The 15877-nt window shown below is 32.0% G+C and overlaps 1 protein-coding gene across 1 annotated transcript; it reads right to left on the bottom strand.

The window, feature by feature from the left end:
* Nucleotides 1-580: 580 nt before the first annotated feature.
* LOC127737425 (SUMO-activating enzyme subunit 1-like) lies at nucleotides 581-15780 on the bottom strand. The gene is made up of 9 exons (XM_052248082.1): nucleotides 15642-15780; nucleotides 11754-11865; nucleotides 9195-9254; nucleotides 7497-7753; nucleotides 6287-6389; nucleotides 4759-4864; nucleotides 3427-3571; nucleotides 1606-1675; nucleotides 581-895 (listed from the first exon to the last, which is right to left on the bottom strand). The coding sequence occupies exons 1-9, from the start codon at nucleotides 15725-15727 to the stop codon at nucleotides 809-811; spliced, it is 1026 nt and encodes a 341-aa protein (XP_052104042.1). The 5' UTR covers nucleotides 15728-15780; the 3' UTR covers nucleotides 581-808.
* Nucleotides 15781-15877: the final 97 nt, after the last annotated feature.

The following is a 15877-nucleotide window of genomic DNA, read 5'->3' as shown; positions in this document are numbered from 1 at the left end:
TTTTATCACAGACATTAAAAAAATCTTGAAAGTTTTTGCACACACAGTAACTTGCTCAAACACAGCTTAACTGTTCAGGGAAAATGTTTGCGAAAATATGGAAATTTTCTTAAATTTTTCCTTTTGTGCGTTCCCATGCGACAATTTTATTCTTTACACCTAACGTTTTTCCTATGTCTATGATACGCCAAAGATAAAAGAATATATCCGAGATATGAACAACCTTGACCACTAATCCATGAAATGAGGTCATGGTCATTTGAACCATGTCTGATGGACAAAAAACCTTGCAAGGATCTCTCATACCAAATAGTTATTACTCAAACTAGGCAAGTTATTCATGTGTTGAGTAGCAGCTGAACCATGTAAATACCAGAATAATTTTTTGATGGTAGTCGCATTGTAGTAGAAGTAGCTCAAAGACGATGGGCATATGACAATTGTTAACTTCAGAACATAAAGCATCTACAAAATCTATACAAGATCTGAAGAATCAAGGTCTAATAAGGCTTTATACAAAAAGTGAATGTCACAGTTGGATTAATTTCTCTATGTGTCGAAGTCGAGACAAAAATACAACTGAAATAGTAACATTTATTTCTTCCTTTACATCGTGACATTTCATTAATACATATGTAAATTTTGCAACTCTTCAGCACTTTTCATATGTTATTCATCAAAACGAGCATAGCTGCTGACTTGATACTGATTCCTGCCAGGAACAATTCCTTCACTACAGGTCAAAATAGTTTTTAACCAAACTGTAGGACAAAATAGTCTCTAACCAAATTGGAGGTTAAAACAATCTTTAACCAATCTTATCCACTAGTCCTTCTCCATTCACACCATTGTAGAAAAAGAAGTTATTATGTGGTGAATCTCTCTGTGATACAGCCTGCAATGAGATTTTGATAATTCTGTAATGTGGTAATATTCTGCTCAAAATATTCAGAATGTATGTTCTTTTTTGACCATTTACAATTCAATATGACAATCCTGTATGTACAGGCAATTCATGACAGTAGATGTTTGATTTCATTACCGGTTTGGTCTATAATTTGTTGATAATATCCTACAGCTGTGTTCTTCTATATACATATGTTGCATGATAGACATCTAGCAAACCTCTGCTGTGGGCTGTCTTGAAATGAGGTTTAGCTTCATGTTAAAGGCTTCAGTGTAATTGTGAAGAACAGCAATGGTTTTAAAGTCACAATGAAGCCTGTCAAGATACGTCGAGAATTTGTCTCAAGAATTGATGCATATATCTTTTCCACTGCATTCCTGATATAACCTCTGTAAGCAACATGCAGTTTAAAACATACCCAAAATGTCATTTACTTTATTATTGACAAATTGATGTTCATATTTTGTAACAAGTGCTGTACAAGCATACACATGATACTATATAGAACCTGAATATGTCTCAAAAGATATAACATGACCTACAGACACCTTGCCTCCATATACCATACATCAGGGGACAAACCAAATCAGACTGTCTATCATCAAGGCATTTTCATTGGAGTAGAGGTCCATTAGAGTACTGAATTCTTTAATACAATTCTTTGTTTTGACATCTATTTAAAAAATACTTTGAGTTACCTTTATGATTTCTTGTCCAATAACACCACCGACTATGGCACAAACTGGACTTAGTTCAGCAAAACAGTAACTGAAATCATTAATAAAATAAATCAAATTTCTATGTAAGCTCTATGGGACATAGTTTTTATAACCAATCTTATTGATTATGATTGTGTTAAGAAAGGATTTATGTTGAAATGTTTAAATAGAATTGAGAATGGAAACTGGGAATGTGTCAAAGAGACAACAACCCCCAAAGAGCAGAAAACAGCGCAAGGCCACCAATGGATCTTCAACGCAGCAAGAAAATCCCACACCTGGAGGCGACTTCAGCTGGCCCCTAAACAATAATGTATACTAGTTCAGTGAAATGAATGCCACACTAAACTCTGAAACATATAAATCATCTAAAAATAAATTCTTTTAGATCTGCTCTCAAATTTTTGAAAGTATTATTTTCATTTTCAATATTGTTTGCAATTATGCTTCTAACTACTAATTCTTTACTTCATAATATTATAAAGAGTGAACACACAAAAATGTCTTTTCTACAATGGTTATGACCAAATATGCTTGGAAGTGTACAGGATCCATGTAAAACTTCATTCAAACCTTCTAAAGCAGGCAACATTGTTTTACTTGTAGTTACAAAGCAGATTATGAATATAGGTCCAGGTCTTATCACCTAACAATATGAATTGATGAACCTTATCAGACAGACCTGTACACTATATTGCTATAGACCACATGTAGTTCACACTTTTGGTTGGCCTTAAAACAAAATGGAAAGAAAATATGATCCAAAAATATAGACAATAGTAAAGGAAAATATTAATGCTCTTAGCGAGAAAAAAATTCTTGAATACAGAAAAAAGTGCTAATATATGTGTAACTCTGCTGTCTCCAAATAATACAAAAAAAAAGAAATATCTGTCCATGTTTTAGGTTACTATATATAAGGTATTGGAAACCATAAAGAAAAGTCAAAACAAAATTAAAATAGCCAGTGCAGAACTTCATATCCGGCAGGAGAATCTATGAAATTCTGTCAAGCTGTTTTCAAGTAGTTACAAATGTATACCTACATAAGCAGAATACAATAAATGGAGAATGTGTCTATGGGCCACAGATGCCCCCACTTGTAACTATGCACGAGTCAACTACCACATACAGATGCAGGATTCACGTAGTTAAGATCGTTTTGTGATTATGAGCATTGTGTACAAGTCTATGAAACATTTGGTTGAGGCAAACTAAAAGTAAGAGAACGGAAACGACTGTAAAGGGGCATAACTCATGAACAGTAAGAGTGATACCACCCAATTTCGAACTTGATCTGTGGTAATATGCATTGTGTATAAGTTTTATAATATTTGGTTGAGGCAAACTAAGTTATAGAACGGAAACCAATTTTGGGACGGACAGACATGGGTAACACTTAATGCACCCTCCACTACGGCATAATAACATTATTCAAATGTTGCATTTTCTTAACATAGTGTGTATAAAGCAATTTCCCAATTAATTTAATTACCCAAAAACTGTTAACCCTACAAAGAGCATGTACTTATAGTGACTACCAATACCCCATCTATCCTGTCGACACACTGGCGCGCATGGACCAGACCTATGATGAAAACAGTTTCTAGAAATTTCACGATTATTCAACCTCTCCTGTCATCCAAAATATTTTGAATCTCGTTTAATGTGAATGGTTTTGAAAACTACACCCCTCTGTAATAATCATTTTACCTCTATGAAATACAGACTTACTGAATTCTTTTAGACACAACAGTGTAATTTTCTGTAATAATTATTGTCACTCTATGAAATACCTACCTACTGAACTCTTTTGATACAACACTTTCATTCAATTTCATATCTTCTAAAACAGTATTTCTAATATTATTTAAAACAACAATGTCATCTTCTCTTGAACCAAGAGCAACTCTTCTACCATTCTGCTCCATGAACTTTAGTAAAACTGGAAAGACAAATGCAATGCCATTAAATTATCCCTTTTATCATGTGTACAGCTTTGAATTCTCAATAACACAAATGTCTAAAAAGAACAGGTGACACCATGCCCAAATCACACTATCATTTTCTTTGTTCATTGAACCGTTGAATCTTTGTCAAAACTGTAATTTGGCATAAAATTTACATCATAATAAACAAGTGTACTAAGATTCAAGTTGATTTGACCATAACCTCATGGTAAACTACTTTAACCTGAGAATTTACGGGTTTCACAACATCCCAATTCCATGTTCAGTGAACCAAAAAATTGGGGTAAAAACCGTAATTTGGTATATAATTAAGTTCACATCATAGCGAACATGGGTATTGAGTTTCAAAGTGGATGTGATATCAAATTCATCATAAACTACTTTGACCAAAAACTTAAACCCTCTACTATCAAATTCAGGGCATAAAAATGTGAGTTAAGATAACTGAAATAATTTTATATTTTAGCATATATGTATGACTAAAACAAATTCCTAACTTATTTGGAATGTACATAGTGCAAATTTAAATTGGCATATTTAAGCAATCTCTCACACTTACAAGTCTAAAGGCACCAATGACTTTCAATTTCTTTTTAAAAGAGAAATATAATCATAAATAAATATCTGCAAGAACATGTTCTTCTATTTTATGAAATCTTAACATTGATGTTGGTGAATTGATCAAAAGAAAAGTTGTAACTAGTCCATCCAGTACTTTAGATCCAGCCATCAATAATGAAGTCTTAGTTGGTACCAATCTTGATGGCTTTATCTGTTTTTCTTCAAAGTTCCTCAAAGTATATAAATTAAATAAAAATCTAATAATCACATATGGAAATGTTATATAGTGAATACTTGTTCATTCCTCAGTGAAATTGTATAGAATTTGTTGTTCATTCCTCAGTGAAATTGTATAGAATTTGTTTATGTTTAACAGCTGCATGGTTTACACAGGTTAAATTAATAGAATTTCACTGTCCTGATAAGATAAAGCAAGAGTTTACTAACTGACAGGTTTTACATAAAATTAAATAGAAACAATAAAAAATCTGCCATCAGCACATTATTCTCCCAATAACAAAAAAAATATGAAAAACATTAGGATGAGTCAGGCACAAAAACAACCACTGACAAGATTCCTGTGGTTGTTTTAAAAACCTACTTTGCATTATGAAATATGTGTTTGGTGTTCGTCTTATCTTCTTTGAATTTTCATCTGTTCTCCAATCCACATCTAGAGCATGCTGTAACCTTGTGAAAGTTGCATTCTGAAAATAATTTTGGTAAATATAGTGTTTCCATACAAGTAGGTATGACAAGGATATTTTTTTGGCCCCATTGAATTATAAAATCTTAAAGAATAATAGATCTAACAAATAACCTCCTTCACATCATTATTTACTATAACATATACATGTACCACTGAGTTTCCTTTTGAATTTGTTAAGTATATAAATATTTATCATTCATTAAATATCTTTCTAAAACAATGCCCTTTTATTGTTTTATTCACACTAGTTAACTTCTTTTTATTAATGAATGTCATAAACCCCAGCTATACATGTAATTAGAAATCAATTATAGCTTATGTGCTCCTATACACAGGAGGAAGATAAATAGAAAGTCTAGAGCATATGGATTTGATTTAAAGCTTTTACATTTAAGTGATACCAAAATTATTCTCTCCAACAGAAATGTATTAAAAGGTTCAAATTGTTTTCAAATGATTTTTACAGGATATTTGATATTTGCAAACGGCAAATCTTTTAATCAGGACATAGAATTGTATGTCAAGCTTGACTGGCTTCAACTTTCTGGGGTACAATTAACAAACAATCCTCGAATTGTTACTTTTCAATCAAATGTAATGTTTTGATATCTGCCATTGGCACGAGAAGTAAACAATTCTAATTTCAATTGTTTACCTTTTCAATGGAAATATGCAGAGAAAACCGAAAGTATATTTGACTTCTAAATACCGGAAACAATGCTGGTCAGAAATATGGGTGAAAACAGGTCATTTTTTTAAATCCCAGTTTATTTGAATACCTGGTGGGTATTTAAAAAATCCTGTGTGAAGGGAAAATTCTTGGATGTAACCCGCAGAATATGGGTCAGTTGACAGCTATGCCATTGAAATCCTAAAACAATCAAGGCATTTCTAAAAATATGTGATTTTTTTAACAATATAAGTTTTTACCAGAATTTCCCCCCCAGTTTTCATAAAAATCAAAAAGTGCCTTCATTAAAAAATAAATATAAACTGTGCATGAATATTATAGAAATAGGTTAAGGCCATCTTGATCTGTAGTATGCTATAGAAGTGCTGATGGACAGAGCGATTACTATTCCACACCAACAAATAGTTAGCGGCACTCATATTACATGAGCAAATTATAAATATACCACATGACTTTCATCTAAAGTATGTTAACAAAACTGAGACTGATACAAAATTTTAACCTACTCAGCTCTTTGATAGGAAGGCTGAAACACAGTTAAAACAGAAAGCTGTCTTATAAATTATGTCAGTTATTTAACAGAAATCACATAGAGCATCAGACATACTTTAAAGAAAAGACATTTTCACATTTTCTATATTTTACAATAAAAATACATGCAGCCAGAAAGATATGAATACCAGATGAAAGACTAGTACCTCTTTATTTTCTGGTTATTATGTTACCTACTTTTTTCACAACAACAGTTTTGTGATCTTTGACTTTGGCTTTTTTAGGCGAGGGTTCATCGCTATCTATGTCAGATTTCTTTTCCTTTGGTTTTGGGACTTCTCTAAAATACATTAAATTTACACCTTGTATACAATTAATAAATTAAAGCTTTTATATAATACAAAAATTTTTGACATTAAAATCATATATTTAGACCTTGTTTATTCTTAAAATTCTACACTTCATCGGATTCTGTGAAATTATTAAAAAAAATAAACGATAATTAACAATGGCTTCTTTCTGATATGATTTTAAGGTAATAAGAGTTGTCTCATTTACCCACTTCTAGTTTAAACAGGTGGGACAATTCAAATATGTAAGATGTGGATGAATTTGTAAAAAAGAAACTTTATACGAAATGCAGGAGGATTTTTTAACCAGATACCTTCAATTGCCAGAATTTTTTTCAGAGTTCACTTGCTTCATGAGGAACCGATAAATTAAATAATAAAAAAATAACTTCCTATGAGCTAATAATAAATAGTTTTGTATATTTTTTTCAAGGTTGAACATGTTAAAAGGTATCACTTCATGTAATATTTGTAAACAAACATGCACTCATACCACATCTTCTTATATCTATATAGATGTTTTGTTGTGCTTGCTACCAAAATTTAGAAAGACTTTTTTAATGGTTAATGATGAGCAAGGAAACCTTTTTTTTTAAAAAAACTGATTTAAATATTGATATGTCATGTATGTCATATCAATGAACTAACTTCACATGAAGTCAAAACAAAATGTAACACATGTCTGAAAAGAGGTGGATACAAGGAACTTGGCACAAATATTTGAAAACTGATGACTTAAAACAGATGCTGATGATGTTTGTAGCCAAAACTATTAATTTGTATCAAGCACCTCCTATTTTGATGTTTTGGGGTTTCCTTAGGAGAAATATTGGGTCAAATTTCTTCTACTTACTCTAGAAGAGGAAAATGATTTCTGTGTTGTTCGTACATGTTTTTTTTTTCTTCATCAGAGTCAGGTGTTGATGTACTGTCCATTTTTTTTTGTGATACCTGTTAACCTTTTTATGTACTATTCATATTACTGTTTCAAACACTATTGAAATCAAACATGTAATCTCTATGCACCAGTGTATCTATCATCAGTAATTATCATGGCGCTCAACTTTCATTTGACTCTTGTTTAATCTGGCACTTACTGTGCATATTCATGTTCTCCAAGATCTGAAAACATGTAACCATAGTAACCAAAAACATCACCAGCAAAAAATTTCACTTTCTTATCAGCACAAATTTTATCAATCCTTGTCAATAATGAAGATGTGCAACATGTTGCACATATGACATCAAATTCACTGAAATAACTGTCTGGTTTGTCTTTAGGATCGCTGTCGTCTGCTGTCACTTCAACCATAGGGTTTAACTGCTGTGTCCTTTCTAATGAACTTTTGGCTCTCTGAAACATACAAAAAGAACACAAAAGTTAATACAATTAAAAACTCAGAAAAATAGCTATCAGATGCATTTTTATTGATTTTTTCTTCTAGCAAAAATTTGGTACATGCCCACTATATAATCAAGCTGTTTGGATTTATCAGAAATGCACTACTTGCCTTAAACATGTATCATATTCTAAAAGAGCGCAGTGAATAACTTAATACTTAAATGTTTATAATGAATATGATAACAAAAAAATTTTCGTTCTAGTCTTATAAGGATTTCTCAAAAAAATAAATGGAGAATGTGTCTATGGGCCACAGATTCCCCCACTTGTAAAAACGCATGAGTCAACGTCCACATACAGGTGCAGGATTCACCTAATTAAGACTGTTTTGTGATGTTTCATAACATTTGGTTGAGGCAAACTAAAGTTAGAGAAAAACAGATTTAGCAATTTTTCCATCTATAAAGGGGCATGAACGGTAAAAGTGACGCCACCCAATTTCAAACTTGATCTGTGTTTTGTAGTAATATGCATTATGTATAAGTTTTATAATATTTGGTTGAGGCAAACTAAAGTTAGAGAACGGAAACCAATTTTGGGGATGTTCGGGAAGGACAGACAGGACGGACGGCCATGGGAAACACTTAATGCCCCCTCCGCTACGGTGGGGGCATAAAAATCTTTCTAAACATTTTGTCATGACAGTGCCATTTATGATTTACTGAATAGTATAGGTTTTGCTCATTGTTGACGATTACTATACATGCTATAGCTGTTTACATCCAAATCCTCCATTGCGATTTAAATACCTTTATATGAAAGGTTCACTAAAAATCCATTCACTGCTGTAGGGGAAATATAAGATCTTTTTCAAACAATTTGATCTGTCAGCAAGAATATGTGGGCAAACGGCACCATACCCTGGTCGGACCATGCCATACTAAAAACCTTGCATTTCCATGTTCAGTGAACTACAAAATCTAGGTCAAACCCTAACATGGCATATATCTTAAAAAGATCCTACCATAATGAAAATCAGTTCGAATTCTGAAGTTACAAAGACAACAACTAACAATAGACTTCCTTTTAACCAATTTTTTTAAATATCATTCATCCTATCAAATATTCATGTTCAGTCATCTGCAAATTCTTGTTAAATAAAACCATAATTTGGCATATATATTAATAAAGTTGAAGCCATAATGAACATGTGAACGAGTTTCAAAAAATTTCATTGAAAACTACTTTTACAAAAAACTAACTTGATATAAAAGAACTGACAGACTGGCAGATTATAAAACCCCTTAATATCATAGAAAGGAAATAAAAAGTCCAAATCTTTCAACTGAAAATAGGAGGTGCAAAATGGCAATAAGGAAAACCATAAAAATGTTTGGTTGTCTCATTGAACTGTTCATACATAGGAGTATAAAACAGATTAACAATATCTTACATTTTTGCCAATCTCAGACTGTGGAATCAAGAACTGTGAGCATGTATCTTCCTCTGTTACCTGTCAAAACATTACAATATTTATATATAAGCATGCATACAATCATAGGTCTACAAAATAGCTCTCTCATCTCAATCAATATCGTTTAATGCCAAAATTTAACCTCATTAACAATTTAGCTTTTTTTTTCTTAAATAGAAACCTAAATAAAAACAGTATATTATGTTAAAGGGGCATTAGCTGTCAAATTCATGTTCACCGATTTGACTCAGATTCTCATATTTGATTTATAACATACTAAAACGTGTATCCAAATTATAAAAAATAAAGAGTCTAAAATAAACAATTTACGATGCATGTACTCGGTAATATGTATCAGCATTTCGTGTGTATTTTAGTCTAGACGCCGTCTAATTAACCATCGAGGTGACCTCCGAAGACTGCTGACGGTCATAACCCGATATAAACATAAATATAGATATAAATAGATAGTGAACACATGCAATTTACTTTTTCTAGGTCTGTTTGATTTCATATTATAGGTTAAAATATATGTTAATCATCGTTTTTACCTGTATAAGAATGAGCTTTTGTAGGTCGAATCAGTCAACCAAATGGTTTACCATTGTTTCACTTTCAATGTTGACATTCTATTTCTTTTTAATAGCTGAACAGGCCTAGTTCATGCGTAACCCTTATCTAGCTAAGGGGTTAAATTGAAGGTCACATGAATATGGATGAATGAGGTCAAATTATTCACTTGCAAGTGAATAATTCATCAGCGATGTTTCTTAGCTTATTTTGACAAAATTGAACCAAACTGGCTGATAAAAGCGAATTATTATTTCACTATTTGACTTTTATATATGATTGAACCAAAAAAAATCATATTCCAATTTTTTTTATTTCTTGTAGCTAATGCCCCTTTAACAATATAATTAATTTAACAAGCTTAAAGAGTCCCTAAGGAGCTGGTAAAACCTTACTTGGCATCTTTGTGTAATATTGACAACTGTTTGCTGATATTTTCGCCCAAAGTTTGTGAAAATTATATAAGTTTGAACTTTCTCCTAATAAAAATTTTTTAATAATGGACATAATCTCATGTTAGTTGAAATGCATGCATACTGTCTAGACTGTCTATCTTCTTAAATTAAAAGCTGTGTATAACAGTTTTAAAAGTCCCTATATCAATTAATCTAATACAAATGTCTGTGTCAAACCAAATAAATGAAATGTATTTTTGTGCAACCATATGCTGTAAATTCCGAAATTATTTGTCCATTCTTCAAAAATCTCAATAATATATACAGGCAATTTCTGAATTAACAGTATTGCGTTGGTTGGTCAGGCTTATTGAACAGGGTTTTATATACATATTCATGAAGTTTTGCAAATTGCAACTTAAAGAAAGTAATGTTACAAAAACAACAAGTCTTTAAGTGTTGGTTCTCTACAGGTAATCTGGCTTCCTCCACCAATAAAAACTGACCATGACATAGCCAATAGTGATGAAAGGGGTGTTAAACATATCTACAATCAATCAATTAACCAACCAGGAATTCTAATGAACTTTAAGAAAAAAGTGGACATTTCTTGGAACCAGTACTTGTCCATAAACTTTAAATCGTTCCCTCCTACTTCAAACAAGACTGCGACTTTAAATGTAAGAATGCATGTGAGGCACACTGGGACAACATCAATTTCCTGACAACTAAGAGCTCAAGACATATCATATGGACACCGGTCTATGTCATGATTGTTAAAGACAGTTGGTTGCCCACTAGATGTCTTTTGATTGTTTTTGTTCTTGGGTTGCTGTCTTGTTGATGTATAAACCCCACATCTCCATTCATTCACATATGGGAGGAAATGACATGCTGTCAGCACATTTGTTTAAGAGAAAATTCATAAAATCGTAATTCCCATTTTCATCTAACAATTGCGACATATTCAAAAGTCATGTACCTTCTCGATTCAAATGGTGACTTTTAGTTTTTTGTTTAAAATTACACATGGACAGAAACTCCAGTCGTGAATAACACTGAAAGTGAATTCTTTAAATAAAATTGTGGCTAAATTCTCCATTCATTCCTGTCAGTAGGACCAGGCATAGAAAAATTATCCAGCTTCCAGCAAAGATCAGGATTGAATTTATTGTACTAATAATGTAAATAAATCAATCAAATCATAATTTAAGTTGCTTAATGTTGTTAATTGATAAGTTTAGATTATTGTGTCTGCCAATGAATTAGCCAGGATCTCAGGTCCCTCAAATTTTGTAACCCTCAACTTTATCCATTAAAATCTGACAAAACAAAACAAAGACTAATGTGAATTACACTTGATTAATGCTGAATTATCCTACACATTCTTGACAAAAGTTTAACTCAAAAGTAGAATGCAAGAATTTGATCTGATGGCTTATTTCTGACCTGGCAACACAGTGAAATAAGCCTAAGTATTAAAGGTTTATTTTGCACTGATCACTAATTGAATATTTTAAGTTGATATGACAAATTAAATGAATTTCTTGGGTTATCACTTATAATCACAAACCTCTGTTTGGTCTAGCAATGTTAAAGATTTTATTCCTGCTAGAACAATATTCTTTGCTATTTCTGCTCCCAGACCTCTCAATCCAATTAATAAAATTCTTGAGTGTCTCAGTCTGTATAATAAAGGATGCTTAGGTTAATACTTCAAGTTAAAGATATCATAGAATTATAGAAATTCAATTACATGTCATGATGATTTATAAATCATCAAAACATACAAAATCAAACTTAACTACAGACTTCATGGATCTTTAATCACTCATCTGTCTAAAATATGGTATACTGAATTACTGATATATTCTCAATAACAGGGCATTTTTAATGATTTGCTCTTTTATTACACTTATTGGCTATGCAGTATGGGTTTTTCTCATTCCCATCAATCTTTTATTAGACTTATAGACTATGTTGTATTGACTTTTCTCTCATCGCTGAGGCTGTACAGTTACCTTTAATTGTTTATATGCAGGTCTGGTGGATAGTTGTCTCATTGGGAATCATATCACATCTCTATTTATATCAATATGATAAAAACTGCCTGTGAAATACTAATTTATTAAGGGAAAGGTCCAGTTTCTATTTTTTTATTTACTTTTGCTTCTCATATTCTTGTAAGGTCTTGTCATTTATTTTTCAACCAGACCAGGAATATGAATTTTTGAAGGCCCTACAATGACCTGTAATTGTTCACATCTTAAATCTATAGTCAGTTGGTCTATTATATATATACTTTTCATTTAATTCAAGTAAAGCCTTTTGAGATTCTTAGTCTGGAATGATTTTCTGATTTGGCCGCCTCAGAATCCCTTATCAAGCCTTGTAAAGTCTTTTTCTGAAAGTTTTTGCCAACTACCTCACCTTGAACCATCGTCTTTCACATCTACACCACCATTTCGTACATCTGCAGCAGGTAAGAATTGATTAAAGGACTTATTAGCCTTTAAAATCTGTCAAAATTTTGAAAATATCTTTCCTTAAACAATAGTTATAGATCCATTTTGTAAAAAAAATTATTTTATCAGTCTGTAGACAGCCATATTGTTTTCTCTCTGACCTGCAACCTTTCTCTTATTTGAAAAAAAAACTAAATGAACAAGAGGCTCTCAAGAGCCTGAATCGCTCACCTGTAATATTTTGCTTAAATCTTTCATCAATGATTATTTTTGCTTTTCAATATATATTAATGAGTGGCTTAAAAATGCCATCTAAATGTTCTTTGTATCTGTCATATTTTCTTCAAAAGCAAAAAAATGCATTTTACCCCTATGTTCCATTTTAGCCATAGTGGCTATGTTTCTTGACGTACAAGGAAATAAAATACAAAATTTATACTAGATACTCTGAAACTCATTCAGCCCAGCCCCAAGTGTGGCTGAAATTGATTCAGCAGTTTCAAAGGAGAAGATTTTTTAAAGTAAGCAAACTACATTGTAGATGAACAAATTGTGAAAAATTGTCTTTAAAGGACAATAACTCCTTAAGGGGTCAATTGACAATTTTGGTCATATAAGCTTATTTGTCGATCTTACTTTGCTGAACATTTTTGCTGTTTACAGTTTATCTGTATCTATAATAATATTCAAGATAATAACCAAAAACTGCAAAATTTCCTTAAAATTACCAATTTAGTGGCAGCAACCCAACAATGGGTTGTTAGATTCATCTGAAAATTTCAGGGCTGATAGAACTTGACCTAATGAACATTTTTGCCCATGTCAGATTTGCTCTAAATGCTTTAGTTTTTGAGATATAAGCCAAAAACTGCATTTTATCCCTATGTTCTATTTTAGCCATGGCTGCCATGTTTTTTGAAGAAACAGAAAATAATACATAAATTTTATTCTACTAGACTAGATACCCTAAGGATCATTCAGCTTAAGTTTGGTTGGAATTCGTTCAGTAGTTTCAGAGGAGAAGATGTTTGAAATAGTTTACACCGGACGGATGACGACGGACGAAAGGTGCCACTTCGATGCAAGGTAAAAAAAAAACAAATGTACATGTAGTTGGCAAAAATATCCCTGAATAGACTAAATAGGGCTTGATAAGGGATTGGTCAAAATGTAAGGGGGATCAAGTTTTTTTTATAAATTCAAAGTGGGGGGATCAATGTTATCTCTATTGAAACATTTGTGAACTTTTGAATCTTCAAGTATATCCTACATATCATGTGTGTCAAAGTTTAAGTGTTTTGCATGTTTAATTTTTGGCATGTTTAAGAGAGGGGGATCACATTTTTTTAATGTTTTTAAGGGGGGATAAATTAAAAACAGTGAAATATTATGGGGGGATCAAGAAAAATTTTATATGTTTGATTTCAAAATGACCAGCTCCCCTCCCCTCCCAGGTAAAAAATGACAAGTCCCCAGAATCCTAGACCGAATTCTTCTGTCCCTATAATGCATATATTTCTTAATTCCCATTTGCTTTTTATTGATTTCGCTATTTACTATTTTTTTTTTTTTTTTTTATAGAGACAGAAAGCAGTGTCCATTCAAAATAGGAGATTCGCATACAATTTGTTTGCGTTCGATTTTCGCTGATTTTATACATTTTTCAGCCATCTGTACCTATATAAACTAATAGATAAATGGGTTTTCTATAATTTTATTTGCCTTACAATGATCAACGATCATTCTGAGTCTAGAAAATCCATTTTTTTTAGCTTGCTGAGAATGAAAGAAGAATGTAATAAACGTTAAAAAAAAAGTGGATTATCTAGACTGAGAAAAGTCGTTGATCATTGTAAGGCACATGAAAATATAGAAAAAACATATATCTATAAGTGTATATAGGTACAGATGGCTGAATATCAGCGAAAATTGAGCGCAAACAAATTGTATGTGAATCTCCTGTTTTGAATGGACATTGCTTTCTGTCTCTATATTGCAAAAAAAAAAAAAAAAAAAAAATAGTAAATAGCAAAATCAATAAAAAACAAATGGAAATTAAGAAATATATACATTATAGGGACAGAAGAATGAAGAATTTGGTCTACCAGAATCCCCAAAAAGGGAATAGTTTGTGCCTTCATTTAAATTGTCTATATTCAGACATAAATTAATTACATTGCAGATACTTCACGTCTGATTGTTATAAATTGGCCACTCACAGAGCAAACTGCATATTTGAAAATCTGATTTTTTGTTGGGATCGTCCTAAATATAAAATTATATGCAGGAAATATTTGCTACTGGTATGGACGTTAAGCAAGCAACAGAGGAACCTTCAGGTCCCAGACCACAATTAATGATCCCGCTTTTCATTGTCCACGAATATAGTTCCTTTTAATTAAAGTGTATTTTTTCTTAATTTTTTTTCTTTCACTTCCTCACTCATTTCTTTGTTTTTTTTGGATGGAAATGAAAGAAGAGAGGTGAAATAAACTTTTGGATGTTGGATTTTAAACTGATTTTGATATGGAAAGAGTGATAAGAACAGGTGCAAAAAGGTGATATTTACAGTTTTTGGAACATCTCTTGACTTGTCCATAGGGGTATGGATGTGTATTGGCTAAATTTGTAAGATACTGGGGAGCAATCTTTCTGAATGTTGGATATATGTTTGGACTAGTACTGTACTTTACACACACAAAATATTTGACAAAAAGAATCGGTGCAATTTTTTTAATGAAACAAAACATTATAAAGAACTAATAGAGAATTTAATTGTGGTCTGTGGCTACAGGGGTTTGTTATAATTTGCCGGGTTTACTATCCATACGAACCCCGAAAAAATGGTTTGTTACAATTTTTCGGGTTTACTATCCATACGAACCCCGAAAAAAATGGTTCGTTTGGATAGTAAACCCGGCAAATTGTAACAAACCCCTGTGCTGTGGCCTTCAAGGAAGACACAAATTAAGTTTCTACGAAAGCACTTTGAATACCGTTTTTGAGCATCTAAACCCCAAAGGCGAATCTGTCTATCATATAATGCAGCTTCATCTTCAGTTATATTCTCTTGATCAGTCATTTTTCATGTGTCTCTTCAGCCTCAAATTTACCGGGTTTATGCAAGAAAAATATAATTTGATTGGGTAATTTTCCAAATTTCGTGAATTTGGTCCAATCAAAATTGATTTTACATGGACGATTTGGCCACCGGCATAAGACTAGCTTTTGT

Source organism: Mytilus californianus, unplaced genomic scaffold, assembly GCF_021869535.1.
Source record: "Mytilus californianus isolate M0D057914Y unplaced genomic scaffold, xbMytCali1.0.p SCAF_4, whole genome shotgun sequence".
In the NCBI taxonomy this organism is placed as follows: domain Eukaryota; kingdom Metazoa; phylum Mollusca; class Bivalvia; order Mytilida; family Mytilidae; genus Mytilus; species Mytilus californianus.
The sequence above is the reverse complement of the archived record's forward strand: the minus strand, read 5'-3'. Positions and strand labels throughout refer to the sequence as shown.

Bases quoted from the DNA above. Each gene is read 5' to 3' on its own strand.
- LOC127737425 (XM_052248082.1), bottom strand. From the start codon at position 15,727: ATGACTGATCAAGAGAATATAACTGAAGATGAAGCTGCATTATATGAT. The intron at 7,754-9,194 runs GTAAGATATTGT...TGTATGTTTCAG, and splicing joins AGTCTGAGATTGGCAAAAAT to AGAGCCAAAAGTTCATTAGA. The intron at 896-1,605 runs GTAACTCAAAGT...ATCTCATTGCAG, and splicing joins TTGGACAAGAAATCATAAAG to GCTGTATCACAGAGAGATTC.